General features: G+C 35.6%; 2 protein-coding genes across 4 annotated transcripts in view; one reads left to right on the forward strand and one right to left on the reverse strand.

Annotated features, from left to right (window-relative positions):
- LOC128031195 (low-density lipoprotein receptor class A domain-containing protein 4) overlaps window positions 1–5,227 on the forward strand; it is a 46,842-nt gene extending 41,615 nt beyond the window's left edge. For all 3 annotated transcript variants that reach the window (XM_052619452.1, XM_052619453.1, XM_052619454.1), the window contains 2 exons: window positions 323–373; window positions 2,242–5,227. In XM_052619452.1, coding sequence (XP_052475412.1) covers window positions 323–373; window positions 2,242–2,793 — 603 coding nt within the window. In that variant the 3' untranslated portion in view covers window positions 2,794–5,227. The remainder of the gene's footprint in view (window positions 1–322; window positions 374–2,241) is intronic.
- Window positions 5,228–8,074: 2,847 nt separating this feature from the next.
- Window positions 8,075–12,905, reverse strand: LOC128031158 (uncharacterized protein C18orf19 homolog B-like). The gene is made up of 4 exons (XM_052619395.1): window positions 12,801–12,905; window positions 10,062–10,500; window positions 9,074–9,185; window positions 8,075–8,993 (listed from the first exon to the last, which is right to left on the reverse strand). Exons 2-4 carry the CDS (start codon window positions 10,463–10,465, stop codon window positions 8,739–8,741), a joined length of 771 nt encoding a protein of 256 aa, XP_052475355.1. The 5' UTR covers window positions 10,466–10,500; window positions 12,801–12,905; the 3' UTR covers window positions 8,075–8,738.
- Window positions 12,906–13,343: the final 438 nt, after the last annotated feature.

Here is a 13,343-nt window from a genome sequence, read left to right on the forward strand (position 1 = left end):
TATATATATATATATATATATATATATATATATATATATAATTTTTTTTTTTTTACTATTAATATTATTTATTAACTTTTTTGTAATGTTTTTTGGGTTAATGATTTTGGAAAATTTTTAATCTTATCATAAAATGTTCATTCATGACTCATTTATGGTTTTAAATGTTCCTCTTTAATAAACGATTAGTTGTTAACAAAACAATATTGCAGAGTTATTACATAAAATATTTTAGTATCAATATTATGTGATATTTATAGTAGACTGTGCTATCTTAAAATTCTAAACATTATATCTGTTTTGTTTTTCTCCTTGTTTGTAGGAGGGTTCTCTGTGGCCATCAGATAATGGGCTGAGACATGGAGCATCTGAGGTAAGCTGAGTGTTTGTGTGTGTTTTCAGTCCTATACTCTAAGGACCTTGTTTCAAGGGTTGTTGTTCTCCTTGTATAAATGGCATGTCTGCCTGTAACAAGCAGTGAAGTCTCCTCAAGTGTGTCGTCTTTGTGCCTGTGCCTCTCTCAGTGTAGGCGTATGTGAGGGAGGATAGTCTCTGATACGGTGTCTGTGAGTGATAGCACTAGTATAAATCTAGTGTGTGGAGAGAATACATGCATATATATTCATTGTTTGTGTGTGGGGGGTTGTCTCTCTCACCGGGATGCAGCCTCTCAGCAGTTCATTAATCTCTCACTCTCCTCTGGCAGCGTCTAGACGGTCGTCTCATAGGCCAGGCACTCAGGGTCTGTCTGTGTAAATTGCTTCCCATCAGCCCCAAACTCTCTAATGTATACGTGGCCCCTGCAGTAATGAGGCTGATCTCATTGGCTAACTGATATGTAGATTTCACTAACATGAAGGATATTTTATCAGCTGCACATTAGCATACTAATGTCTGGACCGGGGACCATTTATGTTTGGAGCTCTGGTGAGTTTATATGGAAATGGAAGAGTCACATTTTAGCTGTGTAGATGTGGGATGAGTAGAATACAGTTCTGTTGAAAGAACACACTTTTCTCTGCTGAAAAAAAACGGTTTATATAAATGTTGTTCTGGTATCTAGTAGTCCTTTCTGGGCTTCTGGCCTTGATCATACAGTGTCTTATATGTGGTGTAAGGCTGGGTGATATAGCTTAAAAATGTCTTATAAATCTTAATTTTGTTTGCTTTTTAAAAATGTTTATATAAAATTATTATTATATAATCAATTATAAAATTTTATATAATATATATATATTGCTTAAAAGTTTGTGTGTATAATTGGGTCTGTCAAATTTTCATATATTTCATACATTTTCATATAATTGTCTCTCATAATTTTTTTTTTTATTATCATATTTTTCGTGCATATTTTTATTTTATGCCCGAATAAGTGAGTAGTATTTAATTTATTGATTGATTGATTCATTCATTCCTTCATGTGCCCCCTTTATGCCATTTTTAAGGTTCCTGATACTGTTTTGGGAGTCTCCTACAATGGGTTTACATGTGTGGAAAGTCAAATAACGCTTCCATTTTCTGGAGCATTTTCCAAATATGCACTTAATATCACCAAATTTTCCAAAAATTCTCAAAAGATTCATTCAAAGCAGTTAAATTCATCCACTCTAAACCCCTCCTTTCCTTGAGCCTACTCTGCTCTGATTGGTCAGATGACCCAGTCTGTTGTGATTTGGTCTTCCGTGTACAGCGCGTGTCGGAAACAATATGCCCATTACAAAAGTGCCATATTTTGAGTGCTAAATAGAAAATATACACATCTATTATTTATCATACTTACAGGTTGTGATTCAGTGGAGCCAGCCGGTCCAAATAATAAAGAACATTACAAATAATTACATTCACATACAGCTACATTACACACTGCATGAAAGAGTGTATTAAAAATCTTATAATAGGGGCACTTTAAACATGTAAAATCCCACACATTAAATTGAGGGATGTTGCAAACAAATCATTAAACACGAATCATGTTTTCCTCGGAATGGACCGGTATGAAAAACAGAAAACTGCCATGTTTTAATTCCACCAATAATGCTGAATGTATTAAGCTATACCCAAGTTATCAAAGATCTAAGCTGGTAAGTGTAAGATTGTGGGTTCAAACCCTGCAAGGGACAACCCTGCAAGGAACGACCACCATTGTGGCATTGAGTTTTGCATACCAGTATTTCATGGCTCTTTATTGGATCCTTTAGGTAAGATGAGATGCTCTCATTTTATCTCTCTTCTCCTCTGCAGGTGGTGTATGCTCCTCAGCCAAGGGACCGCTTCACCGCACCCACTTTCATGCAGCAAAACCGCTTCAGACGTTTCCAGCCTACATACCCATACCTGCAGCATGAGATCGATCTGCCACCCACCATCTCGCTGTCGGACGGAGAGGAGCCACCACCGTACCAGGGTCCCTGCACACTGCAGCTTAGAGACCCCGAACAGCAGCTCGAGCTTAACCGAGAGTCGGTACGCGCCCCGCCGAACCGGACCATCTTTGACAGCGACCTCATTGACATGCACAGTTCAGGAGGTGGTGGTGGGCCGCGGCCTCCCAGTAGCAACTCTGGGATCAGCGCGGCCAGCTCCAGTACCCATGGACACATGGAGGGCCCTCCGCCCGCTTACAGTCAAGTATTTGGGCAGCAGTCGGGCGTCGTACTTTACCTCCACCAGCACAGCAATAACCCGCCCATCCCCGTCACTGTGCAGACTCCTCCCAGGGGCCGGACGGATTTAAACGGCACAGAGAGCACAATAGCACTGAGCAATGGCCAACAAAGGGAGGAGCTAGTGTGAGGGGGTGGAGCTAGCACACGTTTAGGCAATTGCGATCACTTTCCACCCATAAAGGGAACAGGTTCTCCCTCTTGACACTCCCGTGCACAACAGAGCTTGATGTTTTCGCGAAGAAAGTAAAACCAGGTGTTGTTTTGTTTTTAAATAACCATATGGAGCTGAGCTTACGAAAGAAAACATTGCATTTGTTTTCTAAGACCAGCTGCATTAAAACTGGGGTTTATGCACTGCCTGGAGTCTCCCACCTTTATTGCTCTGTATTACTTCTGTATAGCCGACAAATTTAGAGAAATTTATTCGCGCACAAGACAGGCTTTTTGATGTTGTTGTTCTTGTTGGTTTTATTGTATTCCTCTTGAATGCCCCCCTCCTGCCCAACCCACACGAGATATACTAGCTGTGTGGATTTTGTTTTTCTTTTATTATTTAAAGACCGAGATCTGTGCAGCATGAACAAAACAAATGCGAAAAAGGGTTCAAATCCAAATCCTAGTGCCAAGGTTTTTGCAGAAGGTGTCATGGGGCGTTGACTGTCTTAAAGACTTGTTATACATTTAAATCAAAACCCTTTTCTGAACTTTGCACTATTGTTGATGTTAATCAGAGAAATCTGGGAATGGGGTAGTGGGGAGGAGGGGTGATATATGTGTTTACTGTTTGTACTGTCGTTTTCGTGTAGCTCCGATCATATGCTTCAGTGCGAGCTTTCTACCGGAGGGATGCGATCTTGTCTGTCTTCAGCACAAGAAAAATCTCGGATCCAGCCTAAAATAACCTTGATCTAAAAGAGGCACAGAATACAGAGAGTCTGCTCTACTCTCATCTATCCTCACCACTGACACTTTCGGCCGCTTTCACAGACTCCAGCTGATCTGAGGTCAGTTGGCTGCTGGCACGTTGGACATTTTGCCTAAAATATCCTCGCTTCATTAAGAGATCTGAACAGGTTTGACATGTTATGAGGTGTGCTTTTACCAAGAAGTTTTCCAACCTTATTCTCATCATTTGCTTTTTTTTTTTTTTTATATATATTCTATATTGATTTTTAAATGTGTATATAAAGGGAGAAAACAATAAGACATAAATAATGTTATTTTCTTAAAGGCATTAGCAAGAAACTATTATATTATCTTAAATAAGATTACATTATATACTTTTATTATGGGTTTTAACTGATTTTTTTTCCTCATTGGAGTCGGTCAAAAGAAAAATTATGATTTTAAGTTTACCATTTCATGCCTTTTTGCACTTTTGTTTTTGAGTCAAAACTGATCACCCAAATGATCCTTTAAAATAATCCAGAACTGTATTTTTTTTTTTTTTTTTTTTTTTTACATAACCCATCAGTCACTAATTGTTCAGTTTCCACCTCCACCTTACAGCTGATACCAGAACATAGACATTCATTGGCTAAATCTTCTAATCAAAATGCCAGTGTGTTCAAAGGATTTTAAAACCCTTGTTTTGCATGTTGTATAATCTAGTCCCCGACAAGAATTAATCAGGTTTAAAATGTGGTGAAGTCAAGGGCTAATGTGATGGGCATTTTTTGAAAATACCTATTTTTACCCAGCAATCTTCTGTCCTGTTGCCTTTGCTTTCATTCTGACACCGGCCAGAGTGAACCTGACCCTGACACCAGCTCATGCCCAGCACGCACCAGTCCTGAAAACTGAACACTCTTCCGGTCCATGTGTTCCTCTTATTTGCCACGTAGACATACAATCAGAAAATCTTAGATCCGTACACTTCAGAGCGGCTCTCTGCATTCAGTTTAAGCTTGGGTGTAGTTGATCACAATCGTTGAGGCTAGATATAGGATGTTGCTCTTGAATCTGGTCCGGAGGTAGAGAGCTAATTTAGAAAAAGCCCAAAGACTCTTACCAGTTAGTGCACACACATCCCTTTAATAAGGAGACTGAAGACTGAGCCCGTTTTTAGTCGCCACTGAATCCGTCAATGACAGATGGACATGTGAAAGGGCCATGATGATTTAATTTTTTTTTAATGCTTTTAAGTTTAGATTTGTTCAATGGGGATTATGGTCAAAAAAAGTTTTCAAAAGCAACACACTCACCTTTATAAGCTACTCTATTTGTACTCTGAATGTTAGAGTCAGCCAATCAAAATGTGTTTGAATGCTTTTATTTCATGTCTGTGTTAGTTTTCACTACTTTTTTTTTTTTTAATGGACTGGAATGATGCCACCTAGACATATGTGCTCTATACCAGACTAAACAAATACTCTCCTCTTCTATATTTAGAATAGTAGAACCAAAACAACTGGACTTAATTTGGAATTTAAATTCTAGCTGTTTCAACCTCTGGCAAAAATGTTGTAATAACCACACTTAGAAGACATTTCCACAGATCTTTTTTTTTTTTTTTTTAATGTATTTATTTTTACTTTATGGCAAATAAACGAATAGCTGAACATTCTGGTTTCGTGAAAACATGAATTTAAACAAATGAATGATGACCTGAATTCTTTGAGGCACGTGCTTTACTAATTAAACACAATATTCTCCATTAAAGTGGCTCCAACTTTCATGAGCAAATGGAATAAAATCAAATAAAACCCACCATGCTTTTTCAGTCAGATTGAGATCTGAAATGTTTGTTAGCTCATTGAGTTATGTCTTTCCTATAAAAAAATGAAACTTATTTCTTATCGTTTCACAAAGACAGAATATTATATTATTAAACAATAACATTAGAATTTATATATATATATATATATATATATATATATATATATATATATATATATATATATATATATATATATATATATATATATATATATATAATATGCTATCATTTTTGCCAGGGTTTGTAGGCAAAATTTTAGAATTCTAGAATCCTATCACATTTCGATTCTAGCTGATTTCTATCTGATTTAGAATGTAATAACTCTTTTATAATTTGAAAAATTATAATTCTAGAATTATATCACTTTTATAACTCTAGATTCCTACTAGAATTGGAATTCAAGAATTCCAGCAGCTCCGCTTGATGTAGAATAGTAGAGTACCTTGAATGGTGTCTAGATGCTCGTCTTTCAAGCACAAACTTTAAAAACACATAACTTCAGAAAATCATATTGCAGAGCCTGAGATGAGATGTTTCTCTCAGATTAACCAAGACTACAAAGAACGAGAGCACAATGTCACTGCATTCAGAACTGTATTCTATTTAAGAGTTTGTTTTACTTTCGTTACCTTTCAGTCTGTTCTTTTCACTGGCCGTTTTCAATGCTTTCATTAGTTTGCTGCTCCCACCATTGCTGCTGCTGCTGTTATGCTGCTTCTCTTCTTCTGCACGTTTTGTTTTGCCTGTCTGTCCATCCTCCTTCCTTGCACCATCCTGGTTAAATGTTCACCACAAGTTGTTTCGTCTCAAGGGAAGAGCTTTCTGGCGTTTCCTACTGTCCGAGGTGTTTGCATGTTACTCGAGCTGAATCTGTGCCTATCGATCGTGTTGTTGTTTTGAGCGATGTAGGAACCCACTTGCACTCTAAAAGTTCCCACCTTAGCTGTGCCTCACTTCCAATGGTGCTTTCTTCTTCTGTGTAATGTGTTTTTTTTTTTTCGTTCATTTGTAAGGTGCTGTAAATAAAGTTAGTCTGTATGCACATATCCTACCCAATGGGTAGAAACCACAAAAAAGACATTGTTAATAATGTAACAATTTATAACCGATATAAAGATTTTAACATGGTGGCAATGGATTTGTAAATGCCTAAAGTTCATATGTGCTGCTTTTTTATTATTATTATTATTATTATTATTATGGTAAACAAGGAAATTCATTAACCGAAGGATGCTTAATTATGAAAATACTGAACTTACAGAGCATTTCATAGAGTTTTATTGAATAACAGAAAGAATGAAATGCTGTTCTGGATTAGGATGTTTCTTTAAACACTGCCCCAATAACAAAAGGCACAGATATACACATGCACACAAAGGAATTTATTCAACTAGTTTTTACTCTGAAAACCATGGTTTCTACAATCACAATTCAGATATTTTTTTCTCACAATTCTGAAAAAAAGTCTGAATTTTTAATGCACAATTGCCAGAAAAAAAAGGATTATGAGATAAAGTGTCAGTTTTTGTCTGCCATTTTTTTTTTTATTAGTATTATTATTATTATTATTATTATTATTATTCCTTGATGAAAAATAAATATGTAGGATAAGAATTCTAATTTAAAAAACAAAATCATTTATTTTTTTTATTTTTTTTTAATTGCGAGGAAAAAAATATCCCGTGGTGGAAACAGGCTTCTGTGGAAAACCATTTTAACTTGAACTAGTTAGAAATTGGAATCCAGTGTATGGAAACATGGAATATGTAGTTACCAGTACCAGACCAGTACAAAAAAACATTGCAGCATCATAATATGACAGTCTTGCTTAAAACAAGTGTTCATTTTATTTGACTTTTCATGCCACCCTGTGTTGTGCTTCCTGTCTTTACAAGTTTAATAATGAACCAAATGAGAGATGTAGTTTTAACATTCTTATTTTTGTTATATACTGTATTTCAGACATTCTTGTGTATGTGATGTATAGGAGCAAAAATGATTTTAAATTGCAGATATTTATGTGCTGGTGCTCCACTGTACAGTAGCTTGTATTCGCATGTCTATAGATATATACCTGAAGATAATGTACATAGCGATGCCATTTTGACTACAAGCACCTGACTAACAGCAGTTGTGACATTTTGAGCAATGCTTTCAAAGCTTTTCTTTCTTGCACAAGCACAGAGAAACTAACAAAACTGAAAAGGTTTAGACTAGTGTCTGAAAACAGACATTCAGCATTAGAAAGCACTAATATCAAGACATTTTACACTCTACATTTCCCCCGGCTTGTGTTACTCCGTATGTTCATGTGTGTGGACATTTTATATACATGCACATGTACATATTTTTTATTTAAATCAATGTGGTGTAATTAGTTTTAAACATAAGGTATGTTACTGTAATACTTTTTTTTTTTCTCTCAGAAAAAGTAATCAAAACATGTTGCTCTTATCACTGTTATAGTCAAACTTTTATGCTTGTACTTCTGCTGTTGTCCAACTGCAGTTAACTAATAAACTAAAAGTACCAGTTGCTGATGTGTCTAATAATTAAATTTTTACGTTGGGTAAAAAAAATATCCTGTACATGATTTCACATCAACCGTTTTACTCTCTCAATGAACACTGGCATATTAAGTTGATTAGTGTTCTTCAGTACAGTAATGCATTTTGACTGGGCTAAAAAGTGGCTAATAAATGATCTTTATTACCCACTGAGTTTAAACGGTCCAGATACTCCATAAACACAGTGCAATTCAAGACATTGTAAAGTCTAGATCACCAGGCAATATGCACAACAACTCAAATAACAAATGCATACATTTAAAAAAAAAAAAAAATCACGTAGAAATAGTTTTAATACTTAAAACAGTTTAAGTAAAATACATTCAAACAAACACAATTAACATGATTTTGGCTTAATATAATTCTAGTTTTATTGCTAGTTCAAGTTTGCTTCTCTCCAAAACACTCAACTTGCAGATTTAAGTGCATGGAAACCATTTCGACATGATGATGGTTCCTGTGTGTGAGCATTCCTTAAAGGGATAGTTCACCCAAAAATGAAAAGTCTGTCATTTATTCACCCTCATGTCATTTTAAACCTGTATGAACACAAAATACTTTTTTCAGTCATTAGGGTCCAAAGTTGATTTGGACTTGACTGACTTGCATTATATGGCCAAAAAATGGCCAAAATTTTTTTTTGCAGGAGAAGGTTATTTATTTCAGCTGAACTGTCCCTTTAAGTCAAAACCAAATACCTAGTGACAGCAATTATTGATTGTCTGAAACATTCCACACGAGGCTTCTGAGTTTTTAGTGACATTTCTCTTCCCAATGCCATGCAGCCTAGTCGGCTTTCTTACGAAAAGTAATTTTGTCTTTCGTCTCCTGCAGTTTCTCAGAAAACTGGTCTTTTCTCTCTGAAAACCTCTCTTTCGTCTCCTCCATTTTTCCAGTCAGTCGTTCCCTGGTCTCCCCCATTTTGTCTTGAAGGTACTCTTTGACAGGCGGAGGGGTGGAGAGGTGTCCATGTTTGCGGAGGTACTGTACAGACAGGGAGGTGCCCCCCAGTGTAACCGTGTACCGTGCAGGAGTAGCGAGCTGTGATAGACAAAGTTATTAAATAATGCACATATAGATTTTAAATCCATATCAAATAATCTTAGGTTTTGTTTATGTACCTTATACATTGCATAGGCTGTGAGTGCATGACCACCCTGGGAATCCCGCAAAATTCCCACCATCCAATCCGGTAAACCGATGAACTCCAAAAACGGGACCAGATTCACCCCTCTGTGGAGTACGCAGAACATTAACATGTCACTCACATTTGCTTTTTTAACCATCAAGTGCTGTTTGTATCGAAGTAGCTGACACTGCTAAAGCTCGTCTGACCTGCTGAAGCTCAGACGGACTTTATCTGCTAAAAGTCAACCTCCCTGCCAGCCTCACTTAATCCCAGTACACTTGATCTGTAAGGTTTGGTCTCTGAAACACCTCAATTCATGTAGTTTACTGAATTCAAACATGTAGAGCCTGTTATGTACCATGCATGATGATGCACATACATTTGGCATCATATTCTTAAAACTACATAAACTTTATAATGCACAATATATTGGTTATCAGATTTTTACTAATTTAATTCATTTCAACATTTACATTACAGCTGTCGTCATCTAACATTCACTTAATCTTTAAATGCACTGCTAATTTAATAACAGTTAGATGTAATCTTCAGCAAGTGGATATTCACTTTTCATACTGTACATTTTTATACTGTGATGTCTATATTCAGCTGCAACTTTTAAAATGACTGATTTTAGCTTTGTGTTTAATGAAGAAAATAGTGTATAATTTTTTATTTTGGCTGTTTATCGACAGAATTTATCAGCAGAATTATCCCTAATTAAATTAAGAAATGTGTCTTTTTAAGGTCCATGCTTACAAAAGGCCATCTTTGTAAAACATTCAGACCCAAGAATAATAATTAATAAAATGCCAAATTAAATGTAAAAATGTTGGATTATTTATATAGGACTGAAAAAAATTAGAAAATAATCAGAACAAGAACTGACAAGCTGGACAAGTCGAAACAGAGACAGAACATTTTAAAATAGAACTTTTTTTTGTTAAAGAGTGCATTACTCATGACTCATGTTCACTTACTTCATTGCAGCATAATAAAAGCTCCCAAACCAAACAGTGGACGTGACGATGTGCACAGGCACCATGACTTTACCATACTGTTTAAACGTCTTTTTAAATCTCTGAAAGAGCCCAATAGACTTGTCCTGCAGAGGGTCGACATCACCCTTATTCTGAGGGGCAGATGCCGAATCTGCCTTATAAAGACCCTCAGTCCCAGCTGGACTCTGCCGAGGGTTTAATGGCGTTTCTTCCTCTGTGGACGTTTTGAGGCCCTCCTTCGTCTGGATGACATTAGTGCATCTGAAGTAGCGTGAGGTCCGGACGGTCACAGGAAGCTCCCCCTTATCCCAGGTGCGCCCAAAGTACGCGGAGCGCAGCAGGACCACACGCCGCACCGTGACTGGAGTCCACATCCTCTGCATCACCTCCTCCCCCTACAGAGCGCCACCTACTGGACCTGGACAACCCAAAGAGGTTAGTGTCAAACATCAGTTACACCCAAATTATGAACATCTTGCTGATTAGTCTGAAAAATACAAAATTTTTTATTTGTTATTTAAATTAAACAATTTTACATACAAATGTTTATACATAACACAATCGTTCTAAGCAGCGAAAAAAATTATGAACAATTTAAAATGCCCACTAACATTATTCTGTCTGCTTAAGAGGTGTTTGCAGCGGGGTTTAACAAACCTTAAACACACTGGATAAATGACATTTTGTCCAACTGATAGTCGTTGTCACTCTGTGCGCATGATAGATATGTTAAACGCCAAACATGTCAAAAGTGGAACAAAATAGCGGTACTCATATGTACTGTGCGTCACACACAGACCTTTTATCCACTCACCTCAAAAGAAAACTGTGTAAAATGAGTTTAGAGCACATGCATTTATTATTGTGACCAGATGCAATCACGCACTAATGCGACTACATTATTTTGTTAATTATAGCTACTATCAGTTGATGTGGATTTGTAATTGAATGTCTTTAGGCTACTGTTTTTCAATACAAACACCACAGAAACCATATAGTTAGGCTAATTTTTTACCGTGGTAATGAAGTGCTGTATTATGACCTAACAAATGTATGAAAGATGAGGCTGTTACAGATTTCACAATGGTACTGTTTTGGTTAATAAAAATAAATGCTCTGAATACTCTGAACTCTGTTTCTATAAAACTAAACTTGTAAAATTATTACATGTTCGGTGCTTCCAAATCAGGTGCTGGTGCCACTGCTCTCAAAACTTAGTCTGGGGCCCTGATTATATAAATTGTACTGTAAAATGTTACCGTCATTTGAAATTTAATCTGTTTAATTGTAAATTAAATATATATTTGGTAAACAATTTTTTCTTTTTTGTTTCGTTTAATTTTAGTATATCATTATTATACCATGCATAATTTTACCTTTTTTGGTTTAAAGAAGAAACCAAACCAATATACCGGTAGTTGAGCTTTGAGGCTCAATGCTATAGAAAAGCAATAAAAGTTCAGGAAGAGTGTTTTCAGTATTGTGCTGCCAAATATTTTTTATGGGAAACATAAATTCAAAATATAAATCTTTTCTAACAATATAAATCTTTGCTATCACTTCTTGACAAGAAGTTCTTGTCAATTTAACACATCCTTGCTTAATAAAAGTTTTAATTTCTTTCAGAAAATGAAAATAATAAAAATGTACTGACCCCAAACTTTTGAACTGTAATGTATATTGTTAGAAAAGATTTCGGTTTTAAATAAATGCGCTTCTTTTAAACTTTTTATTCATCAAAGAATCCTGAAAAAATATTACAGGTTTAAAAATATATAGAAAATTAAACAGCACAACAGTTTCCAGCACTGATAATAAATCAGCATATCAGAATGATTTCTGAAGGATCATGTGATACTGAAGGATGGATTAATGATGCTGAAAATTCAGCTTTGCATCACAGGAATAAGTTAGATTTTAATGTACATTTAAATAGAAAACAATTATTTTACATCATAATAATATTTCACAATATTAATTTTTTTCCTGTATTTTTGATCAAATAAATGCAGCCTTGATGAGCATAAGAAACTCCTGTAAAAAAAAAAAAATATATATATATATATATATATATATATATATATATATATATATATATATATTGTACAAGCTAAATAATGAAGTAGAAGCAGCCAATTAGTGCCAAGGATATGTGGGAAGCAGACTGATCAGGTTAAAGACAAAAGTATTGCAATTCCAGAGATTATTTGGGTAAATTTTAACCAGTCAGCTGAATTTGATTTTTTTATTTGTTTATAATTTTTTTTTAGTGTTGAGAACATCCCCTTAAATTTTCTTCAATTTTGACATCTTTCTCAATTCATAAGAAAAAGACCAACCATCTTAGCTGAAAAACTCAATTCTCGGCGCTTTGGTTAGTTACATGAATAAAGAGATCTGTTCAGTCACAAGAGTTTCAACACATTTAATCCACCAGACGTTCGGGGCGAAATTAAATTCCTGACATGTTATATTAATGGAGTAACATCAGTTTGCTCCCAACTTAATGTAGATCTTCTATGTACAGTATGACACTGGGGTTGCTTTAGAGGACAGACAGACGTTTACAGAACTAAAATCACTAACGTCAAAGCTCAGTTAACAGGGCCCTGAACTTCAATACACTCTGCCAGAACCAGAACAGCTAATACAACACCAATTGTATCAGCTGGTAGAAACAGTTAGAAATAGTTTGTTAGAAACAGCGTGGAAACTTACATTCACCTCTCGAAGGTCTGCTGTGGGTTTAAGGAGAGTCCTCGCAGCACTCCGTACTTCAGCAGACACATGTCATCATGTCCACGCACGTTCACTCCACATGGAGCGGCTGCGCTAGGCATTATGGGAAGTGTAGTCTTTTGGAGGTCGGTTACGAGCCCTCAGTTTAGGTTCACTAATTTTTATCCACCCACCTTTTTCCAACTTTTTTAGTTGTTATTATTTTGCATGTATTTTTTAAATCTATTTTTGCTTTTTTTGGGTCAGTTGTTGCATGAAAAATATAACAATAAAATAAATTAAAAATATATATATATATTATCCTATTTTACTATATCCTAAATTCCTCTGGATTTTATTATTTCTTTTTTTAATTCTTTTTAATATTATATAATAATAAACTTCAATTTAACGTTTAACTGGAAATTATTTGTAAGTCTGCAGTTATGTTTTGTCTCCACTAGATGGAGGTAAAATGGGGAAACGTGGATCAGAGTTGTACTGTACAAAGTCGTGGCCAAATGTTTTGGTAGTGATACATTT

The sequence above is a fragment of the Carassius gibelio genome, chromosome A16 (genome assembly GCF_023724105.1).
Source record: "Carassius gibelio isolate Cgi1373 ecotype wild population from Czech Republic chromosome A16, carGib1.2-hapl.c, whole genome shotgun sequence".
In the NCBI taxonomy this organism is placed as follows: domain Eukaryota; kingdom Metazoa; phylum Chordata; class Actinopteri; order Cypriniformes; family Cyprinidae; genus Carassius; species Carassius gibelio.